The sequence below is a fragment of the Taeniopygia guttata genome, chromosome 13 (genome assembly GCF_048771995.1).
Source record: "Taeniopygia guttata chromosome 13, bTaeGut7.mat, whole genome shotgun sequence".
Taxonomy (NCBI): Eukaryota; Metazoa; Chordata; class Aves; order Passeriformes; family Estrildidae; genus Taeniopygia; species Taeniopygia guttata.
The window spans coordinates 10000253-10012688 of record NC_133038.1 but is presented as its reverse complement, the minus strand read 5'-3'; the positions used below and the strand labels follow the sequence as shown (position 1 = coordinate 10012688).

Here is a 12436-nt window from a genome sequence, read left to right as displayed (position 1 = left end):
GGCTCTTCCTCGGGCTGCTGAAATAGCCCTCACACGTCACCCAACAGAAGGTTCACTGGGCTATTCTGGGATATTCAGATGGGAAAGGGCTTTGTGATCCCCTCTGCTGAGGGATCTGCAGTCAGGCTGCTCAAGCTCTGACATAAATCCCACCAGAGATAACCCAGCTCTCCGAAATCCCACCTCCCTGTGCTACCAACGCCACCCAGGAGCCATTTCCAGCAGCTCCCTTAGATCAGCAGTTTGCAGGGAAACAGATATTAAAATGATAAACTGCCTTTTCTTCTGGTTTCATGGCTTTCTATCAAACCTGAAAGAGAATTAGATATCATGGGCTTCCAAATGAAAGCATCAGGGCTGGATGACTGCCCACGGAATAAACTGCAAAGTGTCCAAGACAGGGACAGGGACAGGAACTGGGACAGGAACAGGGACAGGATTGGGACAGGAACTGGGACAGGAACAGGGACAGGAACAGGGACAGGAATGGGACAGGGACGGGACAGGAACTGGGACAGGAACAGGGACAGGAATGGGACAGGGACAGGACAGGGACGGGACAGGGACGGGACACGAACACGAAAAGGGCCCAGGCCCGGGCGCTGCAGTGACACGGCGGGAGCAACAGGGGCGATAGAGAGTGCAGGCCGCCGGAGGCCTCTTTCTCTATGACCCTGGAGGACTGAGTCTCTATGACCCTGGAGGACTCGCTCTCTATGACCCTGGAGGACTCGCTCTCTATGACCCTGGAGGACTGAGTCTCTATGACCCTGGAGGACTGGCTCTGTATGACCCCGGCCGCTTCCCGTCCCGCCGTTCCCCGGGGCAGCCTCACTTCCGGCGCGGGCGCTAAGATGGCGACGCCCATGCACCGGCTGATTGCGCGCAGACAGGCGTGAGTGGGACCGGGGGGACAGCGCGGGGCTCGGGTGGGGCTGCGGAACGGCGGGCACTGCTGCGGCCGCGCTGCCCGGCCTTTTCCCGGCGCTCTGCGGCCTCCGCTGTGTCCCGGGAGGGGCCGCAGCTCGACTGAGGGGAAACCGCCCCAAAACGCGGCTGGGGCGGAACGAGGGCGGCCTCGGGTGGCCGTGCACGGCCGGGGCTTGGAATCGAGCGCCTTTCTGCTCCGGGTGTCCGTGCGGAGGTGCAGAGGTGCGGAGGATCAGGGCTGAGGGAGTTTTGGCCCGGCTGCTGCCGTGGGCAGCGCTGGGAGCGGGACCGGGGCTCGGGAGCAGCGCCCGGGGACATTTCCCCGCTCCTCAGCGCACACCCAGCACTTCAGACACGAAACAAGAACCTTCAGCTTCACCTTGTTACCATGAATTCGCGGAGTCCTGGGCTCTGAGAGTTGGGCAATTTGGGACTTGGAACTGGAGATGAAGCTGCTGCTCTTTGTTCTGAGCCAGAATTTCAGTGTTTCTCTGAAGCCAGAAACACCTGCAGCTGTTGGATAGCAGCAAACTGGGCAGTGAGATTGTTTTAATAAATGAAGATCTGTCTGCTTGGTGTTACTGCCCATGTCCTGATTCAAAAGAAAACCTGAAGCACCTGTGAAATTTGGTTCAATCATAACCTGATTAAAGTTGCATGACAAAAAACTTAAGTATTTTTTCACTGTGTAGAACAGACCTGTAATGAGTTACTTAAGCAATTGTGCATTTTTCTAGGGAGGCAAACAAGCAGCATGTGAGGTGTCAGAAGTGTTTAGAGTTTGGCCACTGGACATATGAATGTAAAGGGAAGAGAAAATACCTGCACAGGCCTTCAAGGACAGCTCAGCTGGCCAAAATCCTTAAGGAGAAAGAAAAGCAACTCCTGCTGCAACAGAGGTAAGACTGGCAAGATGAAATGTCTGGTTTGTGATTGAAATAAAAGATGTCCCAGGGCATTTTCTGTGATCTTTTCCTCCAGACTGTGGAATGTGTCCTTGATTTAATGTTAGAGCTGATTTGTGAAATATGTACACTCAGGTCCCAGAGAATTAAAATCAGCATTTTAATTTCATCAACACCTGCTCATCTGAAATACCTTTAAAACTGTTCTGGCCTGTCTGAAACCAAAGCCATGCACTGAGCCAAAGTTAAATCAGTTGGAGGCTTTTTGGTAGTGGAGCAGTTTCCTGAATTCCTTGGTTGTTTGAGTTCATGTTTCTGTGCTGTCCAGGCAGTGAAAGCTGCAGATTTATTTCTAGCAGGGCAGCAATTCTTGCCCCGTGTCCAGATCTGCTGCTCAGAGCTGCAGCTAAACCTGGCCCAGCCCTGCTGCTGCTGGCTCAGGCAGCTGAGGGAGAGTTGGGTTATCAGCTTCAGCTCAAGCATGAAGTGAAAACAGCTCACTGAATTGCACAATTATTTCCTCTTGTGACAGCCCAGAAGGTGGAAGGAGCAGAGAAACATAAACAGAGCTCTGCCTGTGGCACCTGATTTTCTTTCCCCTGGGAATACTTTAATGCTTCCCCCCAGGTTAATAATTGTTTTAACAAGCAAAACTAATGCAGCACCTCAGTTCTCCATGGAATTCCATGTGTCGGGGTCCTTGCTGCCACTCCAGTTTGGTTTCGGGAGCTGCAGGGGACAGGGTCACTCCCAGTGCCACTCCTTGCCCCTGGAATTCCTCAGTCACTGCCCTTGCCCTCATCCCCTGGCCGGATGGGAGGTGGGGACAGCATTCCCAGCTCTGCTCCTCCAGGTGGCACAGGGAGCTCGGGCAGGCAGGGCTCCTCAGCCTGCCCAGCAGCTCTGAGGCACAGCTGAAACCCTGCCTGCAGCAGAGACTCCTTTCCTTGGGAGGAGAGTGATGTAAAGTGATTGATTTTGACATGACTCCTGATCCACTGAGTGATTGGGAAGTGATTGGAGTCACCCAGTGTTGTGGACAGATCAGCAGTGCTTGGACTCTGACACTTGGCTCCATTTGGAGGCCGAGCCTCTTCAGAGACTCAAGTTTTTTAGGCTAAGTTTGAGTTTAAGGCTCAGATTATTTCCTTGTTGCTTTTCTGCCCCTTTTTCTGGTGGATTCTGCAGGTTACCACTGGAGGATGGTGAATTGAGGGTGAAATCCCTTGTCTTGTCCTTGGGTTTGGATCTGAGTGTGGGATCACTTTGTGTGGGAGTTACAGGACTGGCCAGTCTGGCCCAGAAGGAGCTTTGGGGCTCTAACAGTGAGAGGCACGTGCTGAGGAAAATCCTCTTGTGAAAGGAAGCCTGAGAAACCCCAGGTGGGAGCAGTGCTCAATCTGAGCCATGGGGCTGCATTCCCAGGGGTTCTGTCATCTTCAGCTCCTCAGCTGTGCTGGGAGGGATCCTGTTCCTCAGCTGCCAGGGCTACAATTCCAAGGGTGAAGCTTTTTTCTTTGTGGAAAAGCAACTTCCCAGGTCACACTTGTGCTTTTTGTGTCACTTGCTTTGGGAGGTTCTCCTTGCTTTTGGAGAAGTTGGGTGTCCCACAGGTCTGCCACACAGGAATCATTAACCAGCAGGCAAACCCAGCCTAAAAAGGTCAATATTTACCTCTGACAACCTCATCCAGGCTTTTCCAGCATGAACTCCTTCCCCAGTTGTTCCAGGCTCCCCGTGCTTGCCTCCTGTTGGCCCCACGATTCTGATTGAGCCTAGAGCAGGGCAGGGAGCTGAGGGAATGCTCATTCCTGGAGATGCTGGAGCTCTGAGCCCAGCCCTGAGTATGGAGGGAGTGTCCAGAGCAGGTCTGGCCTGAGAGTAGGAGCTCCTGGAGTAACTCTTGAGTAACCCACACCTCACACATAAGAGGGAGGCACTCCCTGAGCTAGGTCCTGTCCCCTCAAAGGTTTGGGGTTGAATTCTGTTCACACAGGGACTGTTTTTACCTGGGAACCCCCTGGTTCCCTGCAGAGGGTCTGAGACCTTAGGAATGGAAATATGGATGGGAAAGGTTGGAATCTGAATATCACTGAATCTTCCCCTTGCCCACAGGGGAGTGTGGAGAACTCTCCTGTGCTGATAATGTTTTCATACCTTGTGTCTGAAAATAAAAAAATGGAGAAATCTCATTTTTCTGATGACACACAAAGAACTTTGTGGCACCACTAAAACTGTGTGAGGGGATGAACACTTGGGAATCTGACAGACACACAGCTGGAAAGCATCAATATAAATGGACTTTTCTGTTTCTATTGGCACTTGAAAGAAATGTGAAAGCTACAGGCTAAGTCAAGCTTTTACCCTTGATTTCAATCAATTCACTTACTGCTAAATATAGTTACACACAACTTCTTTGTATCCTTTCCTCCTGTGCCTTTCACATCTCAGCTGCTGCTGTCCATACAAAATGAGATAAAGCAGAGTGCAGAGCATAAATAGCACAGAAAATTAGAGGTGAATTGCTGGGTTTTCCTCCCCTGGCTCATAGGTGAGTTTTCTCTGCTTTGCACAGGACTGAGCTGCCCAGTGCCCTTTGAATATTAAACTCGGCCTCAGTCTGCTGCTATTTATTTAATTTTCCTGTTGCATTAATCAAAGCCATTATTTTCCCCCCCTTAATTAGTGCTGGAGAAAGTGCTGCAGAAAAGAAGACCAAGAAAAAAAGGTATGTGGGGACTGGTGGGGACTGCTCCTGCACTGGTGGGGACTGCTCCTGCACTGGTGGGGACTGCTCCTGCACTGGTGGGGACTGCTCCTGCACTGGTGGGGACTGCTCCTGCACTGGTGGGACTGCTCCTGCACTGGTGGGGACTGCTCCTGCACTGGTGGGGACTGCTCCTGCACTGGTGGGACTGCTCCTGCACTGGTGGGGACTGCTCCTGCACTGGTGGGGACTGCTCCTGCACTGGCTGCTCCAGCAGGACTTTGGCAGGGGGGTGGCAAAAGTAGCTTTGTAAATAAGTTTTGGTTTTACTGCTTTGAGGCTGTTACAGCTTTTGTCTGTCAGGCATCTGGAGAATTTCTGCTCCTCCCTGTCCAAAATCTCTCAAAGTTTTATTCTCTGTTTTTCTCCCTGCTGATTTTCCTCCCCATGCATGATCTTGCTGTAGGAATAAAAGTCTTCCCATTTCTGTCCATCAGGAGTCTCTGAAACAAGACTGGCACAGGGGTTTCTGGTCTCTCATTGCTCTACCTGCCCATCTTGCTCTGACTTCTACTCTCTTCATTCCCTTTGCCAATTCTCTCTCTCTCAAGCTTTGTCTAAAGGATTAAATAAAACATCTTAAAAAACCCAACCCCTAAACCAAACAAACCCCCCTTGATCTCAAACTAAAGCAAAATCTAGAAAATGACCCTGGCCCTCTCCTGGCTCTGTTTGAGCCAGGAACTCCTTTGACATTGTTTGTGCTTTACCTTGCATTAATGTTTACTTGGGAATTTGCTTTCTTAGCAGATGGAAAGGAGGAACAGCCAGAACTGTGGCTGTAACACTCCTGGAATGGGAGTTTTACACCAGGGAATGTCTGTGCAGTAACAGCCCAGCATCTCTTCCCCTTTAGTGTCACTTGTGTGTCCCTCAGTCTGATCTAACCCAGTTTTCAGGAGGTGTTTAAAGGCCTTTGCTGTGTGTGGCAGGCAGTAAATAAGGCAGAGCAGATCTTTAAAGTGTTCTTTATCCCAGGCTGCTCTGTGGAATGTGCTTTATTGGAATGGGCTGTCTCAGTGTGTTCTAGCAAAGGCTGCTTTCCCAGAAGTGCCAGTTTATTGCTGGACTGGTGAGATCATGAATTAACTGGTTTTGAGCTGGGCAGCTCAGGCCTCTTCCTGCCTCAGCTTCCTCTGACCCTGCAGCCTTTGCTGGCATAATTATTTACAGAGTATTTGAGCTCCAAACCAGTGCAAAAATGGACAGAGCAAAAGGGTTCATGGGGAGGGGGTGGTTTGGACTCTTTTTCCTTGAAGTTGTAAAACTCTTGTAAATTTGAATTATTCTCCTGCTTCTATGCAAGCCCAGAATAATCCATCAATATAAATTCCTTTCCCGTCAGTTTGCTATTTAGATTTTTATTGTAACATGGGAAGAATGAAATGTGGAGAATCCAGCATATTTATAAGTTCCAGATTTAAAATAAAGCTGTAAAAGTTTGGCTTCTGGCAGGAGGAGCAGGAACCTTTTCCAGAAAGTGTGTTTGTTTTGATATAAACACTAATAATGGAGCTCAGGCCCAACCAGAAAAACAGGCTGAGGTAGAGCAGCTGCTGCAGAGCCCTGTGACCTCAGGGACAGAGTCAATTCCAGGTGCTGCTTGGCCTCAGTGTCCCACCTGGAATGCCTGAATTGCCTACTCCTTCCCTGCTCCTTCCCTGCTCCTTCCCTGTTCCTTCCCTGTTCCTTCCCTGTTCCTTCCCTGCTCCTTCCCTGCGCCTTCCCTGCGCCTTCCCTGCTCCTTCCCTGCTCCTTCCCTGCTCCTTCCCTGCTCCTTCCTCGCTCCTTCCCTGCCCCATTCCCTGTCCCATTCCCTGCCTCATTCCCTGCCCCATTCCCTGCCCCATTCCCTGCCCCATTCCCTGCCCCATTCCCTGCCCCATTCCCTGCCCCATTCCCTGCCTCATTCCCTGCCCCATTCCCTGCCCCATTCCCTGCTCCGTTCCCTGCCCCGTTCCCTGCCCCGTTCCCTGCCCCGTTCCCTGCCCCGTTCCCTGCTCCGTTCCCTGCCCCGTTCCCTGCCCCGTTCCCTGCCCCGTTCCCTGCCCCGTTCCCTGCCCCGTTCCCTGCCCCGTTCCCTGCCCCGTTCCCTGCCCCGTTCCCTGCCCCGTTCCCTGCCCCATTCCCTGCCCCATTCCCTGCCCTCCTCAGGTCCCAGCTGTGGCTGTGCCCACAGTTGTGGGTTGGGTGTCAGAGCAGAGCAGGATGCCAGCCTGGGGATGCCAGGATGGGCTCCAACTGCACTTGGCCCTCACAGGGGCACAGAACCAGAGATGAACTCTTGGAAACGTGTCCTGAGGAGGATGAATGATACCTCCTGTAAAAATTCTGTGCTTTCCCAGAGGTGTGATAAGCCCCACGATCTTAGATTCCCAGCCTACAGGCTCTGCACTGTCCCACTCCTAAATTGTATTTTGAGTTTTACCTGTCCCATCTCCATCCTCCTGCTGGCAGTACCAGCAGCCACGTGTTGCCTCTCCTGAGAACAACCTCCTGCCTCTTCCCTCTGGGAAAGGCAGCTTTAATGCAGCATCCTGATGTTTCTGGGAGTGAATTTTGGAATAAACCTAAACACTGGATGTCCATGGGTTGCTGCTATGCATTCTGTGAAAGGTGATCAGGAAAAGCAAGTTCAGAGTTACTCAGGGGATCCTCTCATTCCTGCCCATCTCATGGAATTGCTCAGATTGAAACTACTACTCCCATATTTTTTATTTTCCTCATCTTAGTGCTGTTTTTTTCTCAAAAAAAGTCAGTGTTTAAACAGCCGTTATGGATTTATCAGTAACGAACAGTTGTTGTGTCTGCACACAGAGACAGCAGATTACAGATGTACTGTAAAAACTTCAGTGCTTTGTGGCTGAATCCACATCCACATTTGTCAGCTGACAGGGCTGATATGATGAAAAAACCTCACACTCTTCAATAACCTTAACACAGGCGCTTCCTGAGCTGTTACATTGAACCAAACCCTCTGATAAAAAATACTGCACATTAATTTTCTAATGGGAACAAGAGTCTGCATTATCATAATTTACAGTTTTGGATGCTTTTTGATTGACTTTGGTGGGAAGGGAGGTGAATCAGTGTCTTGTACTTCAGGGAAAGATCTCAGAGAGAATTGAATTTTACTTTCTTAGAATTTGTATCACCCCCCTAAATCAGAGACATTGATCTTGAGAGCAGTGGCCCCAGGAAGGGCTGAACATGAAAAATAAATGCAGAGCATACAGAAATCCTCTCTGCTGTGTTCATCATTTTGTCTTAATCTTGGATTGCTTCCACCCTTCTCCTCCACCTAGAAAACATCCTGTAGTGACAGGTACTTTGGGTTCTTTTGCCAGGAGTAATCCAAGAACAGTTTTTGCTGGGAACAGCTCTGACCTTGGTGAAATCACTGCTGAAACCTCCCCTGGCTGCTGCAGTGGCAGAATTTCCCTGCTGCAGAGGTGGGGCAGGGGCTGAGCCTGGCGAGTTCAGGCCAGCCAAGCCCCTGCTCAGGGCTGGGAAGGAGATCCTGGCCAGCTTTCCCTCCCTGCTGTCCTGCTGGGCTGTGGCGTGTCCTGGGGCCACTCTGCCATGGCTCAAACGGCCCAAATCCACTCATCCAGGAGGGGAGAAGGGAGGGAGGGCACAGGGATTCATCTTAGGTGGTGAGGCCTGGAGATTTTGCTGATGAGGTGTGGGAATTTTCAGGGGAGATAATTGATCTTTGGATGATGGGGACAGAGCAGAGGGAGCTCTGAGTGTGATGGGCTCTGGCAGGGCTGTGCTCAGCTCTTTGTTCTCTCTCAGGTCCAAGAGTGTGACCAGCTCCAGCAGCAGCAGCAGTGACAGCTCAGCCAGCGACTCCTCCTCCGACAGCGAGGACTCCTCTACCTCCTCCTCCTCCTCCTCCTCCTCCTCGGACAGTGACAGTGAGGACAGCAGCTCCTCCTCCTCCTCCCCGTCCTCCAGCAGCTCCTCCTCCTCCTCCGACTTCGAGTCGGATTCCAGCTCCTCCAGCAGCAGCAGCAGCAGCAGCAGCACAGACAGCAGCTCTGAGGACGAGCCCCCAAAGAAGAAGAAGAAGAAATAGCTGGGGAGGTGCAGGACTGGTGTGGAGCGAGGGACTCTGCCCTCCCAGGGGCTGGAGCACACGGCTGCCAAATGCTCCATTTCAGCATTTCTAAGTGTTCTGCGTAGTTGTTCATAGGACATGGAAGGTATTAAATGGCACGTGAGACTTGCTGAGAGAGTATTTTTGTGGTTTATCCTTTTATGGAAGATTTTACTTTTTTAGTTCCTGAAAAAAAAAAAAATCTATCATCAGATTTGTTTATATGAGCTAAAGTCCAGTAACCTGGATGTTTACATGCTGGAAAGCAAAAGCTTTTTGTTGCAGATTATGCTGTGCATCATGTGCTGTTCCTCTGTTAATGACAGCTTCACTTCCATTGAGAAAAATCCTCTAAAGTGTTAAAAGCAGAAGTTTTTCAGTGCTGCTGTGGAGCTCTGGCATTGTTGAACCGGAATGCACAACGTGTCCCACGCAGAGCCTCCCATCGGGCTGGTGACAGACGGGTTCTGTGCTGCTGAGCTTGTGTTCCAGTGGCTTCTCCTGATGCTTCCAGCTCCAGTCTGAACTGCAGCAGCCAGCTGAGCTGTGTTGATTTGTCCCTGAGCAGTGTCCTGTTGTCCTGCCCACAGGGCTTTTCCCTCCCCTGTCCTTGGCTGGTTGTTGGAGGCTTTGCTGAGACACGGGGCTGGTGTTGGAGAGCAGCAGCTCAGCAAACCAGGGCTGCTGCTGCTTTAGGAGTTCATCTTTGTGCCTTTTTTTTTTGTAAATTCAGCGTACCCCAGCGAGACAAGGGCTGGAGTGGGTGTTCTGCAGAACTCCATCAGAATATTCCCATCTGTAATAGGGTCAGCAAAAGCAGAGAAATAATAACAAACAGAACTGGGCACTGCCTCTGTGACAGCCAGCACAGTCTCCACTGGGTGCTCAGTAAGGACGAGACTCCTTGAAGTAAAGGTCTCAGAGGAAAGTGTTTCCCAAGGAATGTGTGAAATGCAGGATTGCCAAGTGAGTGCAAACCCCACAAACCCAACAAAAGCAGATCCCAACACGCTGCAGAGCAGGGATTGCTGGATGCAGAGTGGGAATTACTTGGTTTTCTGGTGGATTGAAGCAGTTGCTGTTAGTATTTTATTTGGTGATGCAGTCTCCTGAATTTCTTACTGTTGGAGTGCCGTTTTGGGGAGGGGGCATCACTTGTGGAAGAATTCTCAAGTTATCTTGGTTTAGGTTAAAATACAGTAACTAAACTATTTTTTATATTTTTATGAAAAGAGTAGTGTGTAGACTTACTTTGGAATAAACTGTACTTATTTAAATGTTTGGAAATACCCATGTTGTGTGTCTGTTTGTGACCACTCCTGTGTTTTACAGACCACGCTGCAGGCTGTAAATAAAACTACCAGAAAGGTGTTCAAGTTTTGTGGAGTGAATGTGCCATTTAATGGGAAAGTGAAAAAATTATTAAACACAAGTTGCCAAGTTGAGGCTTACTGCAAATATCTAAAATATTTGTGGTGTTTATGTGCAGGTTTCAGCTGGAGTTGCCCTGGCATTCCCTCAGAGAGGGGCAGGGTTGCTCCCCAGGAAGTTCTCCAGCCAGAAGTCCCTCTGTATCCAAATTTTAAAGGAAAAGAAAAAAAAGTTTAGTTTCAAATACAATGTTTATATTGGTTTTTTGATTTTGTTTTTAACCTTCTTGCCTTTTCTGGTTTCTTTGTCTCTAGGTGTTGTTATTTTCCAGGGGCAGGGCTACTCCCCAGGAAGTTCTCCAGCCGGAAGTCCCTCTGTATCCAAGTTTAAAAGAAAAAAAAAAAAAAAAAAAGTTTAGTTTTAAATACAATGTTTGTATTGGCTTTTTATTTTTAACTGTCTTGCCTTTTCTGATTACTTTGTCTCTAGGTGTTGTTGCCCTCCTACATCTGCCGCTGCCTCAGTTGTGCTCTGTTGGCGGATTAGGGATTTTCCACAAACCCAGTTACCCAGGAGTGGTTCCAGGGGCTCCATCCCACTCCAAAGCTGCCACTGCTCATCTGATGCAGCCTGGCAGGAAAAGAGCCTCGGGAAAAGCCCTCACCTGCCGAGGAGAACCGAGGGAGAGCAGGACAGGGGGACAGAGCGCCATTCCTGCGCAGGGCTGGATCAGCCCAACCTGCAGCGCTTTGGGTGCCCTGCTGGGAGGGCACGGCTCAGTCCGTGCCTCTGGGCATCGCTGTGTTTGCCCAGGGAGGAGTTCTTCACCAACCGGCGAATGGATTTGCCTTGTGAGAGTCTGTTTGTCCCACCGTGCCTTTAGCAGCCCCTGGACAATGGCTCCTGTCTCAGCTGGGGCTGCACAGCCTTTGTTCACCGGGCTGCAAACTTCGGCCCCACAACAGCACAGAATCCCAGGAAACCAGGCTTGGAATGGACCTTAAATGGATTTTAAATCCCAATTATTTCCATGGCTCGCCCCTGCCACGGCAGGGACCCCTCGCACTGTCCCGGGTGCTGCGAGCCCTGCGCCCGAGCTCTCCCGGTCCCTCCCGGGCTGTCCCGGTCCCTCCCGCTCTCTCCCGGTCCGTCCCGGTCTCTCCCGGTCTCTGCCGTTCCAGCCGCCGCCGCCAGGGGGCGCCTCAGCCGCGGTGGCGCTCCCCGCGCGCCGCCCCACGTGACTCCCGCGCCGCCGCGCGCGGGGAGGCGGGGCCGGGCTCTGGCCACGCCCCCTACGCGCGCGCGGGCGCGCTCCGCCGGGGAGGGGTCACGTGGGGTTCCGCCCCGCGCGCGTCACGTGATCGGGGCGGCGGCGGCGCGCGGGGGCCGCCGGGAAGCGCCAGGCGGGACCGGGCCGGGATCGGGATCGGCACCGGGACCGGGCCCAGCGCAGCCCCGGCCAGGCCTGCCAGCCGCCAGCCCGCCGCCGGCCCGCCATGGACCGCCGGGACCCCTGCGGAGCGGCCGCCCGCTTGTGAGCCGCTCCCCCCCCCACCCCGGGCCCGCCCCGCGCCCCCCGGCGCTCCGTGACTCGCCGGCGGCTCCTCGGGCCTCATCGTTCGCCGGCGGCGGCAGCCAGGAGATGGTCCGGGCCTAGCGGAGCGGCCAGCGCAGGTGAGCGCGGCCGGGCCGGGCCTCCCGCCGGCAGCGGGCCCGCCCCGGGCGCCCCCGGGACATCTCGGCGGAACCGGCGGGCCCGGGGACGGACCGGCCGTGCGGGCGCTTCTCCCGCCGGGAAGCGCGGGTTATCCCGCGGTGATACCGTGCGGAGGGCGGGGGTCCCTCCCGGGAGGCGCGGCCGGGGCATTCCCGGTACCGGCGCTCGGGGCCGCCGGGCCCGCCCCGGTGATGGGTTGAATCCCGTTCCGGTAATTGACGTCGGCGCTTTGTTCCTTCCCCTCCCTCTCCGCGCCCGCTCCGGGCCCGGCCGGTGCCCTCGGGGAAGCGGCCTGGGCAGCGGCTGCCGGAGGTCGGGGGGCAGAGCCGGGACGAGCCGGGACACCGGGGCCGGGACACTGGGGCCGGGACACCGGAGCCCGCGGGGCTGTTCTGTACAGCCTCCTCCCGGTGGGATCGCGCTGGGCTCTGCAGAAGAGCGGTCGCTCAGCGTTCCTGCGCTCCGTGCTGACTTTCCCCCTTTTTTCCCCTTTTCCCATGAACGAAACAAAGCGAGGAAGCGTTGAGGTGTGTAGCTCAGCATCGCTGCGTTCAGTGCCGTGCCTGTGGCTCTCCAGTGAATTTTGGGGCAGAGCTGAGTGCCCAGACCTCACTCACAACCCAGCAGGTGCTGCACAATGGAAA

The 12436-nt window shown here is 53.1% G+C and overlaps 2 protein-coding genes and 1 long non-coding RNA gene across 4 annotated transcripts in view; 2 read left to right on the top strand and 1 right to left on the bottom strand.

Moving 5' to 3' along the window:
* The first annotated feature begins 758 nt into the window (after positions 1-758).
* Positions 759-10080, top strand: ZCCHC10 (zinc finger CCHC-type containing 10). Of its 2 annotated transcripts, none has more exons than XM_072935397.1 (4): positions 759-895; positions 1668-1829; positions 4522-4603; positions 4688-5034. In XM_072935397.1, the coding sequence occupies exons 1-4, from the start codon at positions 765-767 to the stop codon at positions 4853-4855; spliced, it is 543 nt and encodes a 180-aa protein (XP_072791498.1). In that variant the 5' UTR covers positions 759-764; the 3' UTR covers positions 4856-5034. The 2 variants fall into 2 exon arrangements, with proteins under 2 accessions (XP_072791498.1, XP_030139800.4); XM_030283940.4 differs by lacking the exon at positions 4688-5034 and adding an exon at positions 8401-10080 and having other exon boundaries at positions 760-895; positions 4522-4563.
* Positions 10081-10307: 227 nt separating this feature from the next.
* On the bottom strand, positions 10308-11272 carry LOC115497085 (uncharacterized). The gene is made up of 2 exons (XR_003962660.4): positions 10554-11272; positions 10308-10449 (listed from the first exon to the last, which is right to left on the bottom strand). It is a non-coding gene; the product is annotated as an uncharacterized lncRNA (long non-coding RNA).
* Positions 11273-11455: 183 nt separating this feature from the next.
* The window catches only part of AFF4 (ALF transcription elongation factor 4), a 46788-nt gene continuing 45807 nt past the window's right edge, over positions 11456-12436 (top strand). Inside the window, exon 1 of the mRNA XM_012575044.5 lies at positions 11456-11749. The gene's annotated coding sequence lies outside the window, so the exon portion shown is untranslated. The remainder of the gene's footprint in view (positions 11750-12436) is intronic.